Source organism: Panthera leo, chromosome F2, assembly GCF_018350215.1.
Source record: "Panthera leo isolate Ple1 chromosome F2, P.leo_Ple1_pat1.1, whole genome shotgun sequence".
NCBI lineage: Eukaryota > Metazoa > Chordata > Mammalia > Carnivora > Felidae > Panthera > Panthera leo.
In genome coordinates, this window is record NC_056695.1 from 82,047,459 (window position 1) to 82,069,713 (window position 22,255).

Below are 22,255 nucleotides of genomic sequence, written 5' to 3' on the forward strand. Positions count from 1 at the left end.
ACACAGCACAGAGGCCCAGTGGCCCACAGGGGCTGCTCTCAGACCGCTCCGTCTCACAGGCGGCTGCGGGGACAGGCTGGCGGACGCACCACGGCACACCGGCCCCCAAACAGGCCCCTGACGGCTGCCGGACATCTGCACGGCCTTCTCGCAGGGACCAGGGCCTGCAGCCTCCCACGGGTGACGCCACCCCACTGAGACACGCACGCACATACCCGGAGGCCAGGCTGAGGAGAAGGCAGCCACGAGCAAGCAGTGAAGAGAACCAAGAGAAGGAACCAGGGGCGTCTCCTAGAGGGGCACGGGACACAGGCGGCCTCGCTCAGCGTCGCCTCCCCACTGCTCCGCGGCCAGAATGCTGGGGCAGAACAGGTCCCAAGAGCCACGGGGGCGCCCCAGCAGTCCGGCCTGCCCCCATGTCAGCATTCCAGAGCTGCACAAGCTGCAGACTCAGCAGCGACGGGAACACGTGGCATCGGTGACTTTCTGGACAGCCACAGGCTTCAGCAGGGCTCGCCCCAGCACGTGGGGGCTTGGTGGGGCCCAGGGCCTGTCCCGGCTTCCCCACACCTCCCAACACAAGCAACGCTCTGGCACAGAGCACGGTTCCCTTCCTCATCCTTCCCCAGATTCTGAGGTGGGGGCTGCGGCTGGGGAGCTCACGTTTTCCCACAAGGCCCCAAGCCTGTCTTTCCAGAAGCAGCGGGGTCAGCCCCACCCCCCAGACACACCAGGCTCCACCGGCCGACACTGTGCCCCCGGGGACCCCCCGGGGATGCGGATGGGGAGGCAGCAGGCCCCTGCCCAGCTGAATCTGGCGGGTCTTTGGCCTCCCGTGGGTGGGGATCCAGGGGCACAGGGCAGCTTTCCCAGCCCCCGTGGAGCCTGCTCGGCCCTCACCTCAGCCTCCCCGCCTTCATCCTCTGAGCTTGGATTCCCCTCCTGAGACACGAGGACGTGGCCCCACCCCCCAGCCAGAGAGAGGAGGCAGCTGGCCAGCCACCAGGTTCACTGCCCAGCTGTCCCCTACATGCGCACACAGGTCCCACGGGGCGCGAGCCCGGAGAGGGGAGCACAACAGGGGGGCGGCAGGCTCACCAGTGACAGCACAGGCACCGTGGTTCTGAGCTGTGGTCACAGGTCCCGGCTGGGGGGGGGGGGGAACTTCTAGGAAGGGGTCGGCCACGGGCCCCTAAGGTTCCTCCAGTGCTGACTGCGGGAGCTGCCCCCCCTCCCAGCCAGCCTTTGCTTAGAGCAGGGGAGGGAGAGGGACAGAAACAGCACTGGAAACCCTGAAATAAAGCCCAAGACCTCTGTCTCAGCAGAGCCCAATCTCCGCAAGTGTCTTGAGTGCTCAGGGCACGCGGCGCCTCGGGGGACCCACAGGGGCTTCTCTCTGACTAAAGGCCTGTTTCCTTCAGTTGGCTGAAAACTTGCCGGCCCTTGATCTCGGCAAGAGCCTGTCACTCAGCAGGGCCCCAACTAGCGTGTCTCTAGGGACAAGGCCACACCACAGCCTGCAGGCAGACTGCACTCGGGCAGGAACCCTGGTCCCTTCAGTTCCGGGCACCGTGGGGGGCAGGCCTGGCAGCGGGAGGGGGGTACTCTTCCCTCGGGTTTGTGCCCTGCTCACGGGCGACCTAGGACCAGGCCTCCCCAGAGCTGGCCGGCAGCAGGGCCCTGCAGGAGGCCCTCGAGAACGCCCGGCCAGGGGACCGGCAACCAGGCCACCCGGTGACCCCAGCATCTCCCCACACGGGCGGACGAAGCCAGAGGCCCGGCCCGCCATCCATCTAGCACATCTCCACCCGCCAGGACAGCGCGGGCCCGGCCAGCAGCTTCCCCGCACACCGGTCGCTGGCCGGCCGGGAAGCACCTCTGACACGGGCCGTCCCTCGTTCGGCGAGAGGTCTCGGCCCAAGAGGCACACGCTCTCCGGGGGGGCCCCGTCGGGAAGGTGGTTTCCGACCCGCACGGAGGAGGCTTCACTGGCCCCCCTCACCGCCCCGCCCCGCTGCCGCGGGCACCGCCCTCCCCGAAGCCGCCCCGTGGCCACCGGGCAGCCGGGGGCGGGGCTGCGGGGCAGTGGCCGCGGGCACGGCTTTCGCACCGCTGAGCGCGCTCTCTAAGGCTGCTGCACCCCGCCGCGCTCAGGCTCGCACCCCGCCACTTAATCGCTCCGCCGCTGATGCGGAAAGGGCAATTAGGAGAAAAGCTGCCAGAGCCCATCACAGATCCGTGCGGCTCGGAAGACACTGTGAAAGGAAACACAACAGCTCCAGAATTAATTTAGAAAGCGCAGAGCCCCGCAGAATGACAACAAACGGGCCACTGAGCGCTGGGGGGGCGGGGGGCGGGTCCACGGCGGCCAGGGTGTGGCCCCGCACACCTGCCCGGGAACGGGAGCCAGCCTCCGGGCTCCGGCCGTTCCAGACGGAGGCACCCAGGGCACCGGGCAGCCGAGGTGCGCGGCAGTCTCCCCATGCACAGACCAAATAACGGACGCTTAATGACGAGAGACTGGGATTTACGGTCAGTGTGTGCGTGCGGCTACAGATTTCCTTCGCAAATCCCACCAATTCTGTCCATTCAGACCAAATCTCATCATTGGAAGGCTGCGTGGATGAGCACGGAGAGCCCCAGGTCACAAGCGTGGCCCCGGGTGGCTCCAGAAAAGGCCCGGCAGTGGTGCTACCTCAGGCTCCTCCCGGCCAGGGCTCCACCCGCCACCACTCCCCAGGAGATCCTAGCTGCCCGTCTGGGAGCAAGGGTCCCTACCGGTAAACAGGTCATTGTCAAGAGGCCTTAGGGAGGCCACTACCACCTCCCATGGACCCAAGACGGGGGACAAGAAAGCAGGAGGGTCATAAGGAGCAGAGGACCCCCACGGACACAGGCACCATCTGGAAGCCCCGACAGCTGTAGAGGCACGGAGGGCCACGTGACCCTGCCCTTTCCAGGGCCACTGAGGGATCCCTCCCTTGGCAGAGCAGCACAAAGGGTTCCAGCTCGGATCCCAGGGGCGTGGGGAGGCCTGTCCCGGTACCCATCCCAAGAGGCTCCATCTGTCCCGGCGTGGTCCTGTGAGGACACGGCAGCAGGGTGGACTGCAGGGACACAGCCCGGGGGGCTGCAAGGACAGCACCGCCACCTGCCCGCCCGCCCACCCACCGGCTCCTGGCAAAGAGCCTTTTTCCCACCTTTGTGTCCCAGAGGCTCCCGCAAGGAGAAGTGGGGCCTCGGGTGCACAGAGGTGATGGGCCCAGGATCCCCAGACCCCGGTCTCCTAGCCGCCGGCAGCTCTGGCCCAGCACAGGTTATGAGAGCGGGGCCGAGTTCTCAGGAACCCCAAGACCCACCCTAGCCCCCATGTCCCTCAGGGGAGAAGCCCCCCACCCTCCTGGTCCTCTCATGCCAACAGAGCCGTCCCCTGCGCTCAGGGGGGCCCCACCCACCCAGGCCAAGGAGAGTGTCCCCAAAGGCAGTCAACTTTTGTCAGGACCTGGGTTAGAACCAGAGACCCTGCCCTGCTCCCTGAGGCAGGCTGGGCACTGGGGCCATTCCCCCAGGGGCCACCCTTGGAAGTCCAAGACTCTCCCTGGTTGTCCCCAGGGGGCCTGCCTGCATGGGCACCACCTTCCCAGTTGTCACTCAACCCCATTCAGCAGCTCAGTGCCCACCCCTGGGCAGCGTGCCCCCCCAGGCCCCTCACCCAGCCTCCACTGCCCCCACTTTACGCCAGGCCTGCCCAGCTCTGCCACTCAGGCTCCGCATCCTCACTGAGCATGGCTACTGGAGGTCCCTCTCAGGACCTGGAACTGGGGCAGGGAGACGCCTGCAGGCACAAGGCCACCGTCCAGGAGGCCCACAGGCTGCCCTGTCGACACTACACCCCAGAGACTTCTCAGAGGCCACAGGTGAGTGAGCCGCTCCTGTCCCCAACACACAGGTCACTGGATACTCTGAGCCACCCATCCTCCCCACCCAGCCACACACTGGGCGTGGGACGGGCACTCCAGCGCCCCCATCCTGCAGACAGGAAAGTGGGCCACCAGATGCAGGGATGGGCTGTGTGGTCTCCCGGTGCCCCACCTTTACCCCTCCTCCTGTACAGACCCTGCTCTGCCAGACCAGCCTGCTGGGGCATTGTACCCCTGGAGCACCCCCCACCCCACCAACACTGCCCTTAACTCTGCAGGCCTACCTCCCCGAGGGCCCCATATCCCGTCTGGGAGAAGAAACATCATCCATCCTTGAATTATCTCCATAACTCCGTCCACAATGCCCACCACTCAACACAAAATAACCAGACAGGGGCGCCTGGTGGGCTTGGTCTGCACAGCAGGTGGCTCTTGATCTCAGGGACATGAGTCTGAGCCCCATGGTTGGGTGTAGAGATTGCATAAATAAACTCCAAAACTAACAAGCAAAACCAAAACAGGGGCGCCTGGGTAGCTCAGTTAGTCGAGCGTCCGACTCCTGACTTCAACTCTTCACGGTTCGTGGGTTTGAGCCCTGTGTCAGGCTCTGTGCCGACCGCTCAGAGCTGGCTTCAGATGCTCCGCCCCCTTGCTCTCTGCACCCTGCTGCCCTGCTCGCGCGTGCTCTCTCTCAAAAATGAATAAACTTAAAAACAAAAAAGAAACAAAAAAATCCAAAAACAAAAACAAAATCACGGACACACGAGCAGATCACACATGACCCAGAACTAAGAATTTTAGGGGCGCCTGGGTAGCTCAGTCAGTTAAGCATCTGACTCTTGATTTTGGCTCAGGTCGTGATCTCAGGGTTTGTGGGTTCGAGCCCCACATTGGGCTCTGTGCTGACAGCATAGAGCCTACTTGGGGTTCTCTGTCTCCCTCTCTCTGCCCCTCCCCTGCTCATGCTCTCTCTCTTTCTCTCAGAAACAAATATTTAAAAAAACAATATTTAAAAAAATCTGTTCAGACAATGGACTGAACAGATGACTGACTGATCAAACATGGACTTTAGAGGGCTCCTGGCAGGCTCAGTCCGTGGAGCATGTGACTCCTGATCTCAAGGTCATGAGTTCAAGCCCAACATTGGGTGCAAAAATTACTTTATAAAAAAAAATTTTAATGGACTTTAAATACTACTGATGTATTCAAGGGCTTAAAGACAAGTTTGCAAATTTTGGCACAGACCTAGATACTATTTGAAAAGATAAATGGAAGTTTTGGAATTTAAAAATAACTGAAGCCCCCCAATCCTCCCCAGACGGTGCAACAGATTATACAGAGCTGGACAGACAACAAGCAACCGAGAAAATGAGTCAGAAGAAACTGTCCAGATTTAAGCATAGAAAAACAAATATGGCAGATACAGAAAAGAGCACAGGAAACACACAGAATGTGGTGAAAGGCTTTAATGTAAATGTAGCTGAGACCCCAAAAGCAAAAAAGAGTGGAGCGAAGGCCATACCAAAGGCAGGAGGGCTGAAAACTTTCACAAGTGAAAACTGTCAAGCTGCAGTGTCCGGAAATACCCCCGACCCCGGCAGAATAAGCAGAAGCACACTAACATCCCACAGCAGCTGCCGCAAGCCAGACGGAGGAGGCCTGTGGCACAGCCAGAGGGAAGAGCCCGGTTGCCGGTGAAAAAAAGCAGCCAGCTTCCCCCACGCCACCGCTGGCGTCAGAAGGCAACGGAAGACCCTTCCCCGGCGCCATAGAAAATGCCTGCCACCCTCACACGCTTCACATGGCAAAAACCCTTCGGAGACGGAGGCAGAAACAAACATTGTTCGCATAAACGTCTATCGAGAGGCACGGTCCTCAGCAGACCTGCAGGTGTTCAAGGAAACGTTAAGAGGTGTTCTTCAAACAGGAGAAAGAACAGAGAAAAGGTGAAAAATAAACACGCAGGTAAATCTGAATGCGTAGAATGTTTTGTGAAATCTAAAATACGAAGAGAATTAAAATCATGATAGCTCTAGAACAGAAGATGGGAGAGAGGGAAATAGAGTTTAAGGACTCCACGCTGCTTCTGCTGCCTGGGAAGCAATCACACGACACATCTCGAAGTATTGATATCACTAAGTAAAAAGTACACATTATAGGAAAGCCTGGGGAGCTCAGTCGGTTAAGCGTCCGACTCCTGATTTTGGCTCAGGTCATGATATGGTCATGAGATCAAGCCCTGCATTGGGCTCTGTGCTGACAGCACGAAGCCTACTTGGGATTCTCTCTCTCCCTCTGCCCCTCTCCCGTACTCACATTTCTCTCTCAAAAAATAAAAATAAATTAAAAAAAATACAATTTCAGGGGCGCCTGGGTGGCTCAATAGGTTAAGTGTCTGATTTCCGCTCAGGTCATGATCTCACGGTCTGTGAGTTCAAGCCCTGCGTCGGGCTCTGTGCTGACAGCTCGGAGCCTGGAACCTGCTTTGGATGCTGTGTCTCCCTCTCTCTCTGCCCCTCCTCCACTACTCTCACTCTCTCTCTCTCTCTCTCTCTCTCTCTCTCAACAATAAACATTTAAAAAAATTTTTAAAAAAGACAATCTCAGACTGAAGTTAAAACCCAGCTATTTGCTGGATACAAAAACTCTCTAATTGTGATACACAGGAAGCTGAACGTAAACACATGTATGCATGGCACACGTACGATATTTGTGCACGCACACGTGCACGTAGGCACGTGCATTTTACAATACCATCTAAAAGAAATCAGGCGCGGCTACACTTGCATCAGAGAACGCAGACTTTAAGGCAAGAAGTGTCACCGTAAACAAGAAAGAACATCTCGTAACCGTCCAAGATCCAGGGAGATACGGCGATTCCCAACTGGTTTGCGCTCAGTGAGATGGCCTCAAAACACTTCATGTAAAGCTGACAACTAGAGAAATGGGCAGATTCACAACCACAGGTGCCACAGGGGCTGGGCGGAGAAGGCGCCCGCCCCTCCCTGTGGCCTCATCGGTGAGCACGGAAGCCGCGAGCACGGTGGGTACGCGACGCCCCACAGCCCCACAGCCGGCGACCGGGGCTCCCTTCTCAAGAGCTTTACCAAAACTGACCGTAAGCTGGACCATAAAACAAGTCTCAGCAAACTCAAAAGAACTTGAACTCACACGCTGCACACAGGCGGGACTGAGCCAGAAGCGGTAACTACAAAGAACTTCAAAGCCCTCATAAGTTTGGAAATGAAGGAACACCCTTCCAAATAACCTATGGCTCAAAGAAAAATTAGAAAAACAATTTGGAGAAAACATGAATAATCAACTTGCAGGATACAGCTACGCTCAGGAGGAATTTATAACACGTGCCTATTTTAAAAAAGAGACCTAAGGCCACTGGCACCGTGTCCCGGCACTGCGTCCGAGCTCAGGCCCACCGTGGCCTGTGTGGGCAGTTGGCACCCGGAACAGGAGCCCCTGCCTCCAGCCTCTGCTCCCCAGCTCCCCACCCGCTGCCCCTCAGAGGCAAAGGCACAGGGCCCAGAGTCAAGGACGTACACAGCAGCCAGCTCCAGTGCCCAGGACGGCCTGAGACGCGGTGGGTCCACTCCCCCATCCTTCACAAGCCAAGGGGACAACGCCGTGCGGGGGAAGCGGCCCGAGCCAGGTCCAGACAACGAACCCCACACGGCACCTTGCCCCCTTTACAACACGAGGAGCGAGGAGAGCCAGGCTGCGGAGGGCTCCAGAGGAAAAACACGCTTCCACATTTCCTCCGTGGGGTGCCCACCTGCCCCTCCGAGCCCCACACCAAGCAGAGGAACCACAAAGGGCAGCTCGGGTCTGACTCGGGGCCACACCGCCTGCTCTCAAGAGTCCCACGGTATGCCGCTGCCGGGTGGACACAGGGCCGGCCGAGGTATGCCGGGGAGGGGACTCTCTGTGCGGGTTCCTCGGGAGCGATCGACGGCAGCCTCGCCCTGCTGCCCCCGATGGGGCCAGACACACAACCATCAGGAAGCTGAGCCCACAGAAGGGGACACACCACAGGACTGCTGTCCCCTACTAAATTCAGCTCCAATCCCTCTCCAGAGGCCTAGACCAGAAGGTCCAGCCTGGGGACACCGTGTCCCACCCCCCACGTGTCCTGTTCCGTCACCCAGCTGCCTTTAGCAGGAAAGAACCCCACCCCCAACACCAGGCCTCTGGGGCACGTCCTCCCAGGCAGCTCCCAGCGCCTGTCCCTGGGGGTGAGCGCCTGTCCCTGGGGCGAGCGTCCCTGAGCAAGAGCCTGGCTGTTGCTCTGCTCTGTATCTCAGGAGCCCAGGGGCGGGGGGCGGTGCTCCACTGGGAGAGCTCCTGGGGAGCTTCCAAATCACACACCTGCCCTTCCTCTGTGAGGCAAAACCTTTGGGCCAGGACGTGCCAAGGGGACAGCTGGGGCACACGCCCCCAGCCCACTGCCCTGGCTCCAGCCCCAAATGCCACAGGGGGCAACAGACAGCAGGCGGGGTCCACAGCCCCCAGCCCTCCCAGGGCCAAGGTATGAGCCTCCAGTCAAGACAGGTCTACCTCAGCCCTGGTACCCACGGGACAAAAGGGGCACTGAGAGGCCAACCTGCTGAGGCCGTTGCCAACTACCAACTGGATGCCCAGGCCTCTCGGGGCCACCCACAGTCCGGGGGCCACCCAGCCTGAGGATCTCTGCGTCCTCCGTCTGCCTGCGCCTACAAGGAGTTTGCCGGCTTCGCTCCCGGACGCTGCGCTAGGATCTGGCACTCAGGACGCATTCACGGCGGCCAGCCTGGCCATCAGCCCGCACCAGATTCCTACCACAGACCCAGGGCAGGGCTTGGGGACAAGAGCAGGGCTCTCCCGGCCCACCTCCTCGCCTGCTGGACTTCTCTGGTCACACAGCAGCCCCCGTGCCTGCCACCATACCCGGGGCCATTAGCTTCCCCCCAGCCCAGGGCCCACCCCCGTAGGGACACCCAGCACTCGCTCTGCAGCTGGCACGCAGCCCAGAGGGTTGGCACACTCCGAGGCGTGACTCCGCGGGCCACAGAAGTGGGCACAGGCCCACAGTCAGGTGCAGACTGCTGCCCACAGAGGGAAGGCCCAGCGCACCCCCACCCCCGGCCTCACTTTCTGCCTCCGGGAGCTGGGTCACCCCGAGCTCCGTCTGCACAGCAGTCGCTCAGTAAACTTAGCTCTCTCCTCTCCTCTGGCAGCCTCCCCGAGAGCCCAGCGCCAGGACGGCTCAGGAGACCGGCAGCCTGTCGGCAGAGGTGGAACAGGAAGACGTTCCCAGCACTCCGCTGATGAAGCAGCGGGAGGAACTGACGGAGTCCCCCTGGGGCCGGGAGAGGCAGGCGGCAGAGGACTGCAGGCCCCCTGCCGCTGTAGGCGTCCCGCGCCCTCTGTCCCCCTGTTCCAGGCAATCCCAGATGAAGAAAGCCGAGGCTGGGCTCTCTCTGCTCAGAGCGCCCCCATGGCGTCCTGGGCCCCTCTCCGCCCTCTGGCCCTTGGAAGCCCTGCCCAGCCAGGCACCCCCTCCCTGCCTCTCTGCCAGCTGGCCAGTCTCTCTCTCTGTCTTCTCTCTGCCACCAGGAGTCACATCTGGGCTGTCGGCCCCTCCTTTTCACCCCCTGCTGTTGGGGCCTTGCCAGGCCGCATGTCTAGCCCAGCTTAGGGCTCAGAGACACTCAGTGACGTTCGCTTCCTGGGGGCAGAGAGAGAGGAGAAAGTGGCAAGAAGACACAGGGCCCCACGGGCAGGGGCAGGAGGCGCTGGCTGAGCTGTCTCCTCTCCCAGAGACCTCCTCTTCCCCGGCCCCCTGCCCTTGCCATGACGGCCCAGCACCGTGCGGGGGCACCAAAGGAAACCGGCGCCTCCTTCCCGCCAGGACCTCACCCCGGCACGCCAGTGGACACCCAGCACGGGACACTGCTGGTCGGGGGGAACGCGGGGGCCCCCTGACGAGGACCCACATCCGTGTGGAGCTCTGGCCACCCGTGGCCCTGCCTGGCCCGAGCACACTGAGGACCTGGTGCTACCGCGGGTGTCCATGGCGAGGGTACCGTGGGGGGACAGAGGCATGGGGGGGGGGGGGTGCCCCAGGGCCCCAGGGGGAGGAACAAGACCCCAGGCCTGAGAGAGGGTGTGCCCAACAATATCCTGACAGCTGTGGAGAGGTGTCGACTTCCAGAGACCTGGAAGGTCATGCCCCACCTCCAGGAAGTGAACGAACCCCCACCCTTGCACCAGAAGGCCCCCGCTGAAGCTGGCCCCCTTTCCTAGGGGTGAGAGGGGTTGGACCCAGGAAAGGTGGCAGGACAGGGGGGTGGAAGAGCCTTCGCCCGCACCCCAGTGCCCGCTGACAGGTGGGCACCCGCGAGCCCACCAGGCTGGGAGCGCTGGGCGAGGAGGCCCGCAGCGTGTCCGACCACCAGACACAGAGCCCCAGGCCCACGGGAGGGGTGTCCCGCTCCCCAGGGACACAAGCTCCGCCGCCCTGAGGACGCCACTCCTCCTGCCCCAGCCAGACAGGCTTCATGGCATCACTCGGGAGCCCCCCAGCTCTGTGGTGGTCACGGCTTCCCTCGGCTTCCCTCGGGGCTCCGAAGCTGCCCAGGAGCCAGGCAAACGCGCGCGCGCGCGCGCGCACACACACACGCGCGCGCGCACGCGCGCACTCCCACGCCAGTCCTTGCGGAGCAATTCATTAGCACGGCCGCGACAAACTGAAATCCAGGCCTCCGATGCGCCTGATAATTTATGCAAGGCTCCAGGATCGCTGCCGCTGCTGCCTCTCGCAGCGCCTAATTCAGCACTTTCTCTTTTCCTTAGGAAAGCAGGACTCCGGATTTAACTGCTCTTTACGGCATCTACCCTGGTAAAACCGAACAAGACAACCACGCACCAGCGAGCGCCAGCCACGGCAGACCCCTCCGCGGCAGCCATCCCGGCCAGCCCCCACCAAGCCCCGCCCAGCCCCCTGACCTCCCGGCTCCTTCAACCAGCAGGGCAGCAACCCCCCACACGACCCTTGGCCCCATCCCAGGTGTGGAAGGCTCCCAACCCCTGGGCTGGCTTCCCAGCACCCTGCGACACAGGAGGGACACGCCTCCTTAAAGTCACCCAGCCCGGGCCCTCCCTGGCCCCCCTCCCTCCCCTGCCGCGACACAGGAAGCCCTCCCTCCTCCCCCTCGGCTGGGGGGGGGGGGGGTGGGGCAGGAGCCAGGGCCCTCCTGAGGCTGGGGCCAGAAGTGCCAAGTCCCTGACCACGGCACAGGGCCTGGGGCCCGAGAGAGGTGCCCCTGGTGTCGACGGCAAGATTCCCATGCCCCAAGGCTGGAACGGGCAGCCTCGGGCTAGCTCAGTAGAGGAGAGCTAGCCAACCACCACAAAAGGCCCATGTCACGTCCAGGAGGCTAGCCCTGGGCGGGCAGTGACGCCCCTGCCCCCAGCTTCTTTGCTCCTCAGGCACCGTGCCCTAGAGTCTGGGCACTACCCGACAGCCTCCCAGGGAGGCCACCCAGTTCGGAGGGCCCACCCCGCCGCCTGACCGCACCCCCTCTAAGCTGGCCAGACCCTCCGCTCCCCACCCTCCCAACGGCCATCGGCACCAGTGGTGAGAACAAGCCTCCTCCCCGTGGGGGCCCAGGGCGACATCCGGGACTTCCCTCTGCTCCCCCTGCCCACCGACCCGCCCGCAGCCGTAATGCCGGCACACGCTACACACGGGCCTGCCCGGCACCGAGCGGGCCTGGGGCTGCCTCCCAAGAGGGACGCTGCAGTGCTACTGCCTGCCCCACGGCACCCCGTCCCGGTCACTGGGTACCCTGGCCAGAGGGGGGCCCTGTCTGCCCAGCCCTGGCCTCTTCCATGCACAGGGAGCCACAGGCCTTCCGAGAAGGACGCAAAGGGAGAACTGCGTTAGAGAACTCCCCGGGCCACTGCTCAAGCGGCTGCTGGAGGAGCGGGCCGGCAACGGGTGGGCCCCCTGAAGGCACAGCCCGAGTGCCCCAAGTTGGCGCCCGCTCAACGGGAACCCCGCAGACGTCTCTGCACAAACTGGGCACACCCAGATAGTCTGAGAGGGCCTGCTCTGACCTCTCCAGGAACCACGGGACAGCCCTTCAAGCCCCAGGACAGCGGGCCAGGTGCACTTGCCTGAGGAGCCAGGAGAGGAAGGGCAACAGGCATGACAGCCTGCAGCGTCTCCAGCCAGGGGCGGGGGGGTAGGGAGGTCCACCACTGAGCATGCATCGGGTCCCTGCTCCGGGGCCAGGAGGAAGGTAGAACGGCCACCCAAGGGGCTTGCTGAGGCGCCCAGGTCCTGGGGGAAGGGTGGGTGCAGGGCCCGAGAGAGCTCTCGTGGGGAGACACGCCCTGAGCCCTTCCTCGGAGAAACCTGGACACGGAATAGGTGCCCCACCTCTGGCTGGGGTCACAGGGTGGTCCCCCCCAGCACCGGGCAGGCCCAGCCAGAGATCCCCCTTGCTGCATACCAGCTCCAGGGGACTGTCACGGGCTGCATGCTGAAGACCCGGCAAGACCCGCACAAGGGTCCGAGACCACAGCTGCCTTTTCTGCCAGTGACCTAAGGCGAGCGGACACCCCACTTTCATCTGCAACAGGGGACGGCAGTTTCTCCAGACCACGCGGCCCACACGGCGGACAGAGGTTTGGGGGCAAAGTGGCAGGGTGAGGCCTGGCTTCTGGGAAAGCCTTGGTCTGTCCCTGAGGCCGCCGTGAGAACTAGGCTCTTCCCGCCAGCTGCATCCCTGCCCCCGCAGCCCCGCGTGACCGCCAAACCCTCACCCTCACCCTCACCCACCACAGCAGCCCCTCCTCTGTGTGGTCCGGGGCGTCCTGCACAAGGCGCCAGGCTTGTGAAGCAGGGGAGGGAGAGGAGGGCAGAATACCGTCATCCTGAGCAGGGGAGGCACAGGGCCCTCCCACCCAAGCGGCTTCTGGGAGGTGACACCACCACCCACCCACCTGCCCACCCACCCATGGCTTTTCCTTGGCACACGACAGCAAACGTTTCCAAGTGGCTGGCAGGGACCCCATGCCCTGCGGCCACTTTGAAGCCCCCTGGCCCAGGGCACGGGTGCGAGTGGGCTGGGAAATACCCACTCTATACAAGCCACGCTCCAGGCGCACACCAAGCCTGCCGCCTCAGGGTGGCCCAAGTCACGGCCTTGGGCCCAGCGTGGACAGAGACCAGCCGAGCTGGCCCAGACACCCGGACCCTGCAACGGAGCGGGGGCCAACGTGAGCCATGTGCGCTGTGGACACCACAAGCTGGAACCACCAACTGCCACAATTACATGGGTGGTAAATCGGAACCCGTTCTTGAGGTCTATGAGAGGTTTTCTTGTCTCTGCTTTCTCCACTGTTTGGACGCCCTGAGACGGATCAAGCAGGGTCTCTGTGCAGCTAAAATGTGGCAGACCCCACCAATCCTCAGCAAATGGAGCTCCCCTGGGCCCCTCCTCAAGTGTCACCTCCTGATACCCCAGCTGCCAACAGACTCATCCCCAGAAGAAAAGTGGAGGAAGGAAGGCGAGAGGCAGAGAGGTGGGGAGCACAGGAAGGGGGGGGTCACACGGTGTCCCCAAGGGGCCACCTGGCCCACCCCCCCCACCAAAGTCTGACTCGGGGTGAACCGGGCAGGAGGGTCGGAGGGCAGGGGAGCCCGGGAGGGGAGGCCGAGGGAAAGGCAGAGGGGAGACAGCAGGAGGAGGAGTCGGGCAAGATCTTCATAATGCTCAGTCCCCAAGGCCCAAGGCACCAGCGGCCACACGGCTGCTGAACAATGCAGTTTTGAATTCAATTAAAGCGATTATCTGTTGTGCCAAATAAATTGTGTACAGCATATAGCCTGCGGCACTTACACCTCCGGGCTCATTATTCCCTAACTGTTTCCTCCTGTTTATGCGCTCTCAAATTAAATTGCTGATAATATGCGCCAAAATAAAAAATGAGCACACCTTGTCCCAGGAAAATTGATTCTCCCTTTTCCTGAACTGGCGATTGCCAGGTTTTATACACTCTGTTCCTGGTGATCATTAGTAATTCAATTTTCTTTTTATTAGCCCCCTTATCTGCTGAGCAATATAGTGGCAGAGCTGACCTCTTTCGCACGGGTAAATGTTTAAAATCTTTTCCCTGATTAATTTTGCCAGTTAAGAAAAAGAGGAGAAATGGCCCGGCTCTTAGCCATCACAATGAATAAAGCTTAATGTTGATTGTGATGGAATTTCTAATGCCAGGGAAATTGATTGAACGCGGCAATTACACTGCAATAGTAACTCAAGGGAGATGGGATCGCTTTCTCCTGGCCGTAGCCTTTTGGTTATTTAAAACAATCCAATTTGCAAGGATAATTATGTATTAGTGTTTTATCTGCCACTTGAAATGAACAGGGGAGTTTCGATACTGGCCTAGCATTAGCAGGTTATTGCTGCAAATTACTTGATATCTGCTTTCTTTCACATAAAGAGGAAATTAGGCAATCAATTACCAGAAAAAGGTGGACGGACGAATAAGAGGGGCAAGGACGCCCTCTGCTGGCCACCAGGCCGTTCGGCAGGGCTGAAGAAGGGACCTTGGTGGGGGCGGGCAGTTTCAGGAAGCCTGACCCTTGTCCTCACTCCGTTCCCGCACTCCCCCGCACCCCCCCCCCCCCCCGCACTCGGCAGGAGCCCACAGGGGCTCAGGTCCCTCCCCTACACTGCTCCAAGGAAGTCTGGACCTGAGCCAATGGTCTGTGTGGGGAAACGGGGAAGGGAACCCTCAAAGCGGCCTGTCCACCACAGGAAGGCATGGCCGGAGGGCTCCGAGCCCGAGCCCGAGCCCGAGCCCAGGGTCTGCACTCCAAATGCCCACGGCAGTAAACGGAAACTTGTGTGTGAGGCAGCTCGCAGTTGGCCTGGGGACAGGCAGGTGCAGCAGGGGAAGGAGGGACACAAGAGAGGGAAGCCTGTGGACCCTACAGAAGAAGGTGCTTGGGGGAGTCACCCACTGACTCCCTGGTAGTCCTCCAACCAGGGGAATGCTCGTCCCCACTCCTGGTCCCACCACAACCTCCTCGGCCAGTCTCCAGGTCGCAGGGTGGCATGTCTGGAGCCACGTGCCCAGCGTTTTAGGCCCGTGCACCAGCATCTTCCCTGAGCTTCCTGCCCACTTCTGAGAATGAGGACCCCACTCCTTGACGTGGCCACAGGCTCTTCCCGGCTCACTGACCCTCCAGGCCTGCCGGACACTCCCCCAACACAGCCACCTCGCATCCCCGAGCATCTTCATGCAGGTCCCATGGAGGTCCCATGTCACCGCCCCCTGCCTTACGGAGGCCTGCCCCACCCGCCCATCATCAGGTCCCGCCTTCCCTCTGGCCTCGGCCCCTCCCACCCTCACGGAAGCCGGCCACACAGGACCCCTCTCTGCTCCTGCAGCACGGCAGAGCTCATTCCCACCCGTGCCCGTCACCCGCGGACAGGCACAGCATTTACGCCTCTCTTCTCCTCACGCCGGTCTGTCTGGATGTCCCCTCCTCAGAGACGCCAACCGCTTGGCTAAAGCTGACCACCCACCCCTCCCAACGGCTCTCCACCACCTTATCCCACGTTTCCCTTTCCTCTGAGCGCTTGTACCACCTGAGAGGAGCTTTTCAGCTAGTTTACGACACCCAGTAGCTGTCCGTCTTCACGACAACGATGCGGCTCCGGCACGTCAGGGCCCACGGGAGCCAGCACGCTGCCCTGCACAGAGGCCCTCGATGCACGCTCGCCGGATGGTTGGGGTGATGGTGAGGCGTAAGCGGGGAGACGCAGGATGGTGGAGGACACGTGAATGGAGGATGGCGGCTGGAGGACGGACGGGGGGATAAGAGGGTGCGCGGATAAACGGATAAACAGGTTGAGGGAATAGCGGATGGAAGGTGGATGGATGGATAGGCGGATGGACGAATGGACGGACAGACAGTTGGATGGATGGGGAGAGGATGGAGGGAGGGGATGGATAAGTGGATGAGTGAGCGGAAGCTTCTCCAAGCCCCTCCCCCAACAGGCCTCTCCCCCCCACCCCCCACCCCCCACCCCGCCAACCCCTGCACTTTCCGGCCAGGGCAGTGGGGATGGAGGGTTCTCCTCTAACTACAAACTTATCCGTCCGCCCCCTAGTGGAGAGAAGTGTAAAGGCAGGGACTGTGTCAGCCCCCTCCCCCCAACCCCATCTTGCCCAAAGCCTTTCTCCTCCTCTCACATCCCAGGCCCCATAAGCAAGGTACGCAAGCATGTGGGCCTGAGCCTGCGGGCACCGCTCCAGGGTGACCCACAGACCCTCCCCGCCCATAAACCCGCAGACCCAGCACCCCCGTCAGCCCCTCACTCCTCCAGGCCATTGTCCACCCGGCAGCCACAGTTGAGTGTCCTAGAACATACTGGCCTGGGTCGCTCTGTGAGGGTGCCAGCTCCAGGCCATGGCCCCAGGACGCGGCCGACGTGGCCAGTGTCCTCTCCCCAGAGGCCCCTCAGCCAGCAGCTCCGGTAGCAGGCCCACTGCCCGCCGGTCCATCCAGTCCGCGCCCACGGCAGCCCCCGCCCCAGCCCCCAGCCGCACAGAGTCCTCCTGCTGGGAGCAGGGAAGGGCACACGGCACACCTGACCACCTGCCTGGCAGGAAGGCTCAGCTTTGTTTGGTGGCCCCAGAGTCGTCCGCCCCCTGCCCCGTCCGGAGAGGGGTCCGCGGCTGCAGGCCCTCAGTAACAAGACGGGAGAAGTATTCGTACGAATAGCGCTCCTTCCTCTGGGGTGCCTGCTATGGGGAATGGCAACGGTCTGGCTCAGGCCTGTCTGCCCCCACCCCAGGCTCCTTGGGGACACGGACAGCAGAGGCCTGGCCAGGCCACAGTCAAGGCCAGCCCCACCGGACTCCTGGGAGGGCGGCCAAGCTACACCAAGAGTACAGGCTGAAGAGGTCGAGTGTGCGCACCTGGGATGCCCTGCAAACCCCCTCGGCGCCCACCCCTCCATTAGGACACCCTGCACCTGGGACACAAGAAGGGTATGGAGGGGCCCAGGCCGCGGTCTGTGTAACCCTGCCCCACTCAACACCTGGCTCGGCAACTCCACGAACACTTGTTTCCAGGCCCAGCAAAGGGGGGGTGACGCCCGGCGGATGCTCACCGGCGTTCCGGGAACCCAGCTCTGCGGAGCACTCTGGCCCCCAAGAAGGCAGGGCAGGAAGCAGGGAGCTCCCAGGCCAGCCAGAGGCAGAAACCCCAGCTTGGGTGCCGGCGGGTCTGAGAGCAGCAGGCCAGGGCGGCCCTTCCGGAGGGGCGGATCTGGGGCCCGGATCACACTGTCTGCTCGCTCTCCGACCCGCTAAGGAAGGGGAGCTTGCACACGGAGGACCCAGAAAGCTGGGACCAGCTGGGCCCACTTGGGTCACAGTCAGCCACCAGGCACCAGAGCCACAGTCCCCGATTCCCCTCAGCCTCCGTTCAGAGCAAGAATCTGCAATAGCCGTGGCCACTCAACACACTGCCGCCTGTGACGGGAACATCCTTCCCCAAGGTGCCTCACGCGACACCCCTGGTACTCAAGTTTCACTGAAATATCACCATCTTGAGGCGCCTGGCCCAGCCACCCAATCTCCACTTGCCCCGACCCACCCTCCTTGGGGCAAGTCACTACGGAAACGTCTTGGTGCCCGTGGGCTAGGATGCAGGCGGCAGGAGAGTGGAAGGGACCGCCCCGCCCCATGCCTCCGAGACCCCCAGCACCCGGAGCAGGACGCGAAGGGGCCTGTGGACACGGCCAGCCCTGAGCAGCGTCCCGGTGTGACGGCTCATCTGTGGGGACAGACGTCCATCCGGACCGCCCCTCCACTCCGGCCCGAGCCACCCGCCGCCCCCCAGGCTGAGCGTCCTCGGGACGGGGAAGGTGGCTCGTAACAGGCGAGCGGAGCCGGCGCTGCAGGAGATGACCCCCTCCCCCCGGGCCTACCTTCCTTGGTGGGGGGGTGGGCCCGGCCAGGAGGCAGGCAGCACAGCCGGTGCCTGGTGACCTGCGCCAGGCCCTTGTTGGGGTTCTTCTTCAGCACGGGGCTGCTCTTCCCCCGGGGGCCCTGCCTCCGCCGCAGGCTCAGCTGGCTCTTGGCGGTGGTGGCAGGCGGGGCGCCATTCTTCTTGTCGCAGGGAAGGCTGCAGAGACAAAGAGCAGGCAGGTCCCAATGGGCTCCCCCAGCAGGGCGGCTCTCCCCATCTACCCCTGCCCATCCAGACCCCAGCACCGTGGAATCACCCCGGGAGGTCCCAGCCTGCCCGCCTTCTCAGCAGCGGCCCGTGCGCTCCTCCCCCACTTGAGAGCCCGGAGCCGGGGCAGAGGGAGAGCGGCTCCCGACCCTTGACCCCCACCCGGTGTATCTGCACCAGGTCCCCTCGGTGTCCCTAGGCCGGATGAACTCTCCAGTGGGGCTGGGGGCTGGGGGCAGCGCTAAGGAGCCACCGCAGGGGAGGGGCCGCCACCAGCTGCCCCCAGCCACCTCTGCAGGAGAGGCCACTGCTCACAGCTCCCCTGTCCACATCAGCCGAGACAGGACGGCTGTCCTGAAAAGGCAGGGGACTTTTTAACTGTCTGGGAGAGCAGGGCCAAGGACCAAGGTCAGACAGCAGGAAGGACCTCCAAAGGGGACTCTCAGTGAGAGTGACTCTGCCCTCGCAGTTACCAGCTGCCGTGATGAAGTCCGAACCCCAGACCAAACCTGAGCCACAACGCCATTTTTTAGCCTCTGCACGATCCTTGCAGGTGGAGGGCCAGGGAAACGACCCGTATTCAGTGAAACAGTGACTCCCCTGGTCACCTGGCTGCCAAGGAGGCAGACTTCCCGGTGCGCCCTGGGTTTGCGCACCTAGTGCGTAGCTGGGTATAAAGCATCATCCGCAAACCCAGTGGACCCGGAACAGAAGCTGCCCCAGCAGCCTCTGGTCTGTCACCAACAGGAGATGGGAGGGCTCCCCCTGTCGTCACTGGCTGAGCCCCGGTTACCCCAGTAACCCCAGCCTCATTTGCACTGGGTACAGTAACGCCGCCAGCCATGCTCGGCTGGACCCGTGGCCGGTGATGCTTCATCGCCTCCTCCCACGGCCCCGCAGGTGAGCCCTCCCACACGCTCCGCACGCCCAGCAGGGAGCTGCCAGGCCCAGGCCTGCCCCCCTGCCTGCCCAGACAGGACCCTGGGGTGCTGGCAGGGGCACCTACCTAGCGCCGCCCCGCCTCCGGATGATCTTGGTGCGGCTCTTCACTTTGTAAGCCGAGAGTGTGGTCTCACTGAAGAGGGGCTTCAAGCCGCTGGGTCCCACTGCCGGTCTGTCCCCTGGGGGGAACCTGGATGGGAGCTGGGAGGCATGGTCCTTGCTGCCAGCTTCCGACTGCCAACGAAAGGAGGAGGATGAGGAGGCCGAGGGGCTGGACGCCTTCCACTTGTATTTGCTGGGGGAGGCCCCGAGCGTGGAGGACGCGGACGACCTCCTGGGCTTGGCATCCGGATCAGCTCTGAGCTGTGGCTTCTCCCCCTGTGCCGCTGTGCCAAAGGGGGCCCTGCACACGGTCTCCGAGGCTGCTCTGGGACTGAGGGCCCTGCGAGTGGCCCGGGGGCTCTTGGCTGAAGCAGCCACCCACTTGTAGTTGTTCTTCCGGAACTTGCTGGTTCGACAGGACACGAGCAGTGAGGCCTCCCGGGCCTGCCTGGGTCCAGAAGCTGCTCTGGCTGGGCCTGCCACCGAGCCGGAGGAAGCCGGCTGATCCGGGTGGCCAGCATTCACTCTCCCATCTCCAAGGTGCTGGGCGACACAGCTGGCCACAGAGTGTGAGCCCACCTTCCGGCCCGGAGCCGCGCCACTGCGCTGGGGCAGGGTGGGGGACAGGAAGCGTGCCTTGGCCGCAACCGCACTCTCGCTGACAGTCCGCCGGGGCTCGGAGGGGCTGTCACTCACGCTGCTCACAGACTTTACCACCCGAGGCTTGCCAGGCTCCTTCTGGCAGACCAGAAGGGGGTCCTCTGTACCGCAGCTCCCCTTGGCTCTTCCCGGCCTCGAGGGTTGCTGCTGCCCACCAGGGGGCTCGCCCTCGCCCTCCTGAGGCCTGTGGTGGCTCCAGGAGGGGTCCTCACATCCTTCCAAGGAACCCCGAGAGACCCCTGCAGCGCTAGCTGAGCCCGGTTTTGATGGTGGCTTGATTTTGATAACCATGTTCTGATCTGGACTCAGCTGGACCTGCCTCTCCAGGACATACTGCGCGGGGTCAGGACCCCGGCTGCCCCCAGCCCTGAGAGGTGGCTGTGCGGCACAGTCACCGGGCGGGTCTGAGGCTCCTGGGGGCCGATTCACCAGGGAGTATTTCTTGCGCCATGCAGGCCCGTGGCTCAGGGAGAAGCCCCTCCGGCCAGGACGAGGGTAGCTGGCACCGAAGGCCCTGCTGCTGTTGTAAGCAGGTGGCTGCCAGCGGGCAGCGGCCGACGTGCCCGGGGCAGGGGCGTTGCCATGGAGGTTTTTGTAGTCATCGATCAGACCTGAGAAGGCAGAATCACGGGCTCAATTAACCAGAGGCTGACAGTAAACTCAGCCAACAGCCCAGTCCCCCGGAGGCGCATCAGCCGACAAGACACCCCACAGACCCCACCTCCCTCGTGAGCCCCCGCCTGGCCCCAGGACAGTTCAGCCCGAATTCCCTCCGCCCATCTTTCCCATGAGCCTTTCCCATCAGTCTGCTTCCATCCTAGTCGCTTACACTGAAAACACACCCCTGTGGCTTCATGTTCCTAATCTGTCGGGAGTATTATACCGGGGCCACAATGCTTTGAGGTGAAATGTCACTTGATATGAAGAGACCAGCAAGGCCCCATGCTCTAATGCCCAACAAGGGGGCCGGTCAGCCACGGAGGCCCTCTGGCTTGCCCACGGATGCAAAGGAGGCAGGAGTACTCCTTAATAATCCCCCCTGCCTGGCGCACGGGACAATGAGCGTAAGACAAGTGACACAGGGGTCGGCACTCCACAGTTGATGGGAATGTCACACCGTCCTCCTCTAAGGGGAGAAGAGCCCTGATTGTCTGGAGGCCCGACAGGGGATAGCGATCCCGGGGCCGGAGGGGTACAGGTTCAGCTGGAACACCCCAGGGAGTTAGGCCTCAACCGGCAAACCAGTAGCTAAGTCCTCCGTGCCAACGCTGCCCACCACAAGTCCCGTCCCCAGACCCAAGAAAAGCCATGTCCAGACCTGGTGACACGCCAGGACAGCTGTGACAGAAGCCTCTGGCAGGCTGGACCAGCCCGCCTGGACTCTCCCCCATACACATTTTCCAAATCCTTAAGTCTTCTCTTCATGGGAAAACTTTAAACGGGGAAATTTTTCAGAACAGAAACCTCAACTTGGGTGTAAAAACTGAAAAGATGAGAAACTGAGGCCTGGCGAGTGGGGGCCTTGGAATATCAAGAGGACTGTGACTGTGTGAAGGGAAGGAGCCAAGACGAGGCGTCCAGGGGCTTTGCCACGCGACACCAGGTCAAGCTCTCCACCCTACTGGTGGCACCGAGAGCGACAGGGCGCCGAGGAAGTGCCCGCCCGTGGGGGTTGGGGGGGGATGCCTCCCGCCGGTTACTAAGCGACGGCCCCGCCGCCACCCGCTGCAGCGCCTGAAGGACACGCACTACCCGTCCGGAGAAACGGGCAAGGGGCTGACCCCGGCCGGCCCGGATGCCCTTCGGGGTTCCCCACCGCCTCCCCGACCCTACCCACGCCCCCACCCGACCCGACCTGGCCGTCCAGACCGAGGGCGCGGAGCGACCCCCTTCGGGGAGGCGGGCAGCGGCCCTTCGTGAGGTAAGGAAGGGTAAAGAAAGGGACGCGCGACCCGGGCCCGGCCCGGCCCGACCCGACCCGACCCACCCTGCAGGAGACGGATCTGTCGCCGTAATTGCTCCTTTTCCTCCATCTCCGGAGTCCGCGACGCCCGGCCAGGCCCCCGAGACGTCATCGCCGCGCGACTGTTTCCCCGCCGGCGGGGCGGGGCCCACGGAAGCTCCGAGCCTGCGCACTGCAGCTGGGCCAGGGCGTTGGCCGGGCTGCGAGGAACGCGCCGTCGTCCTGGCAACGCCGGCGGAAAGGTGGGTCACGCACGCACAGCCCAAGGGGCGGCGCGCCGGCCAGGGGCGCGAGCGCACGGGCCCGGAGACGGCCGAAGGCGGGTGGTTTCGGACCTGGTGCGGCGGCAGCTGGCTCCGGTGCTACGGGCTCTCGTTCCCTGTGGGACCAGGCGAGGAGCCGAAG

At 62.7% G+C, this 22,255-nt stretch overlaps 1 protein-coding gene across 2 annotated transcripts in view; it reads right to left on the reverse strand.

Annotated features, from left to right (window-relative positions):
• The window catches only part of ZC3H3 (zinc finger CCCH-type containing 3), an 88,045-nt gene extending 65,998 nt beyond the window's left edge, over positions 1–22,047 (reverse strand). Inside the window, exons 1-3 of one of the 2 annotated variants that reach the window (XM_042923281.1) lie at positions 21,875–22,046; positions 19,190–20,498; positions 17,936–18,132 (exon numbers count right to left, since the gene is read on the reverse strand). In XM_042923281.1, the coding sequence (XP_042779215.1) occupies positions 17,936–18,132; positions 19,190–20,498; positions 21,875–21,962 (1,594 nt within the window). In that variant the 5' untranslated portion in view covers positions 21,963–22,046. Of the gene's footprint in view, positions 1–17,935; positions 18,133–19,189; positions 20,499–21,874 lie in introns of both variants that reach the window. The other variant, XM_042923280.1, reaches the window with a different exon arrangement.
• Between the last annotated feature and the right edge of the window lie 208 nt (positions 22,048–22,255).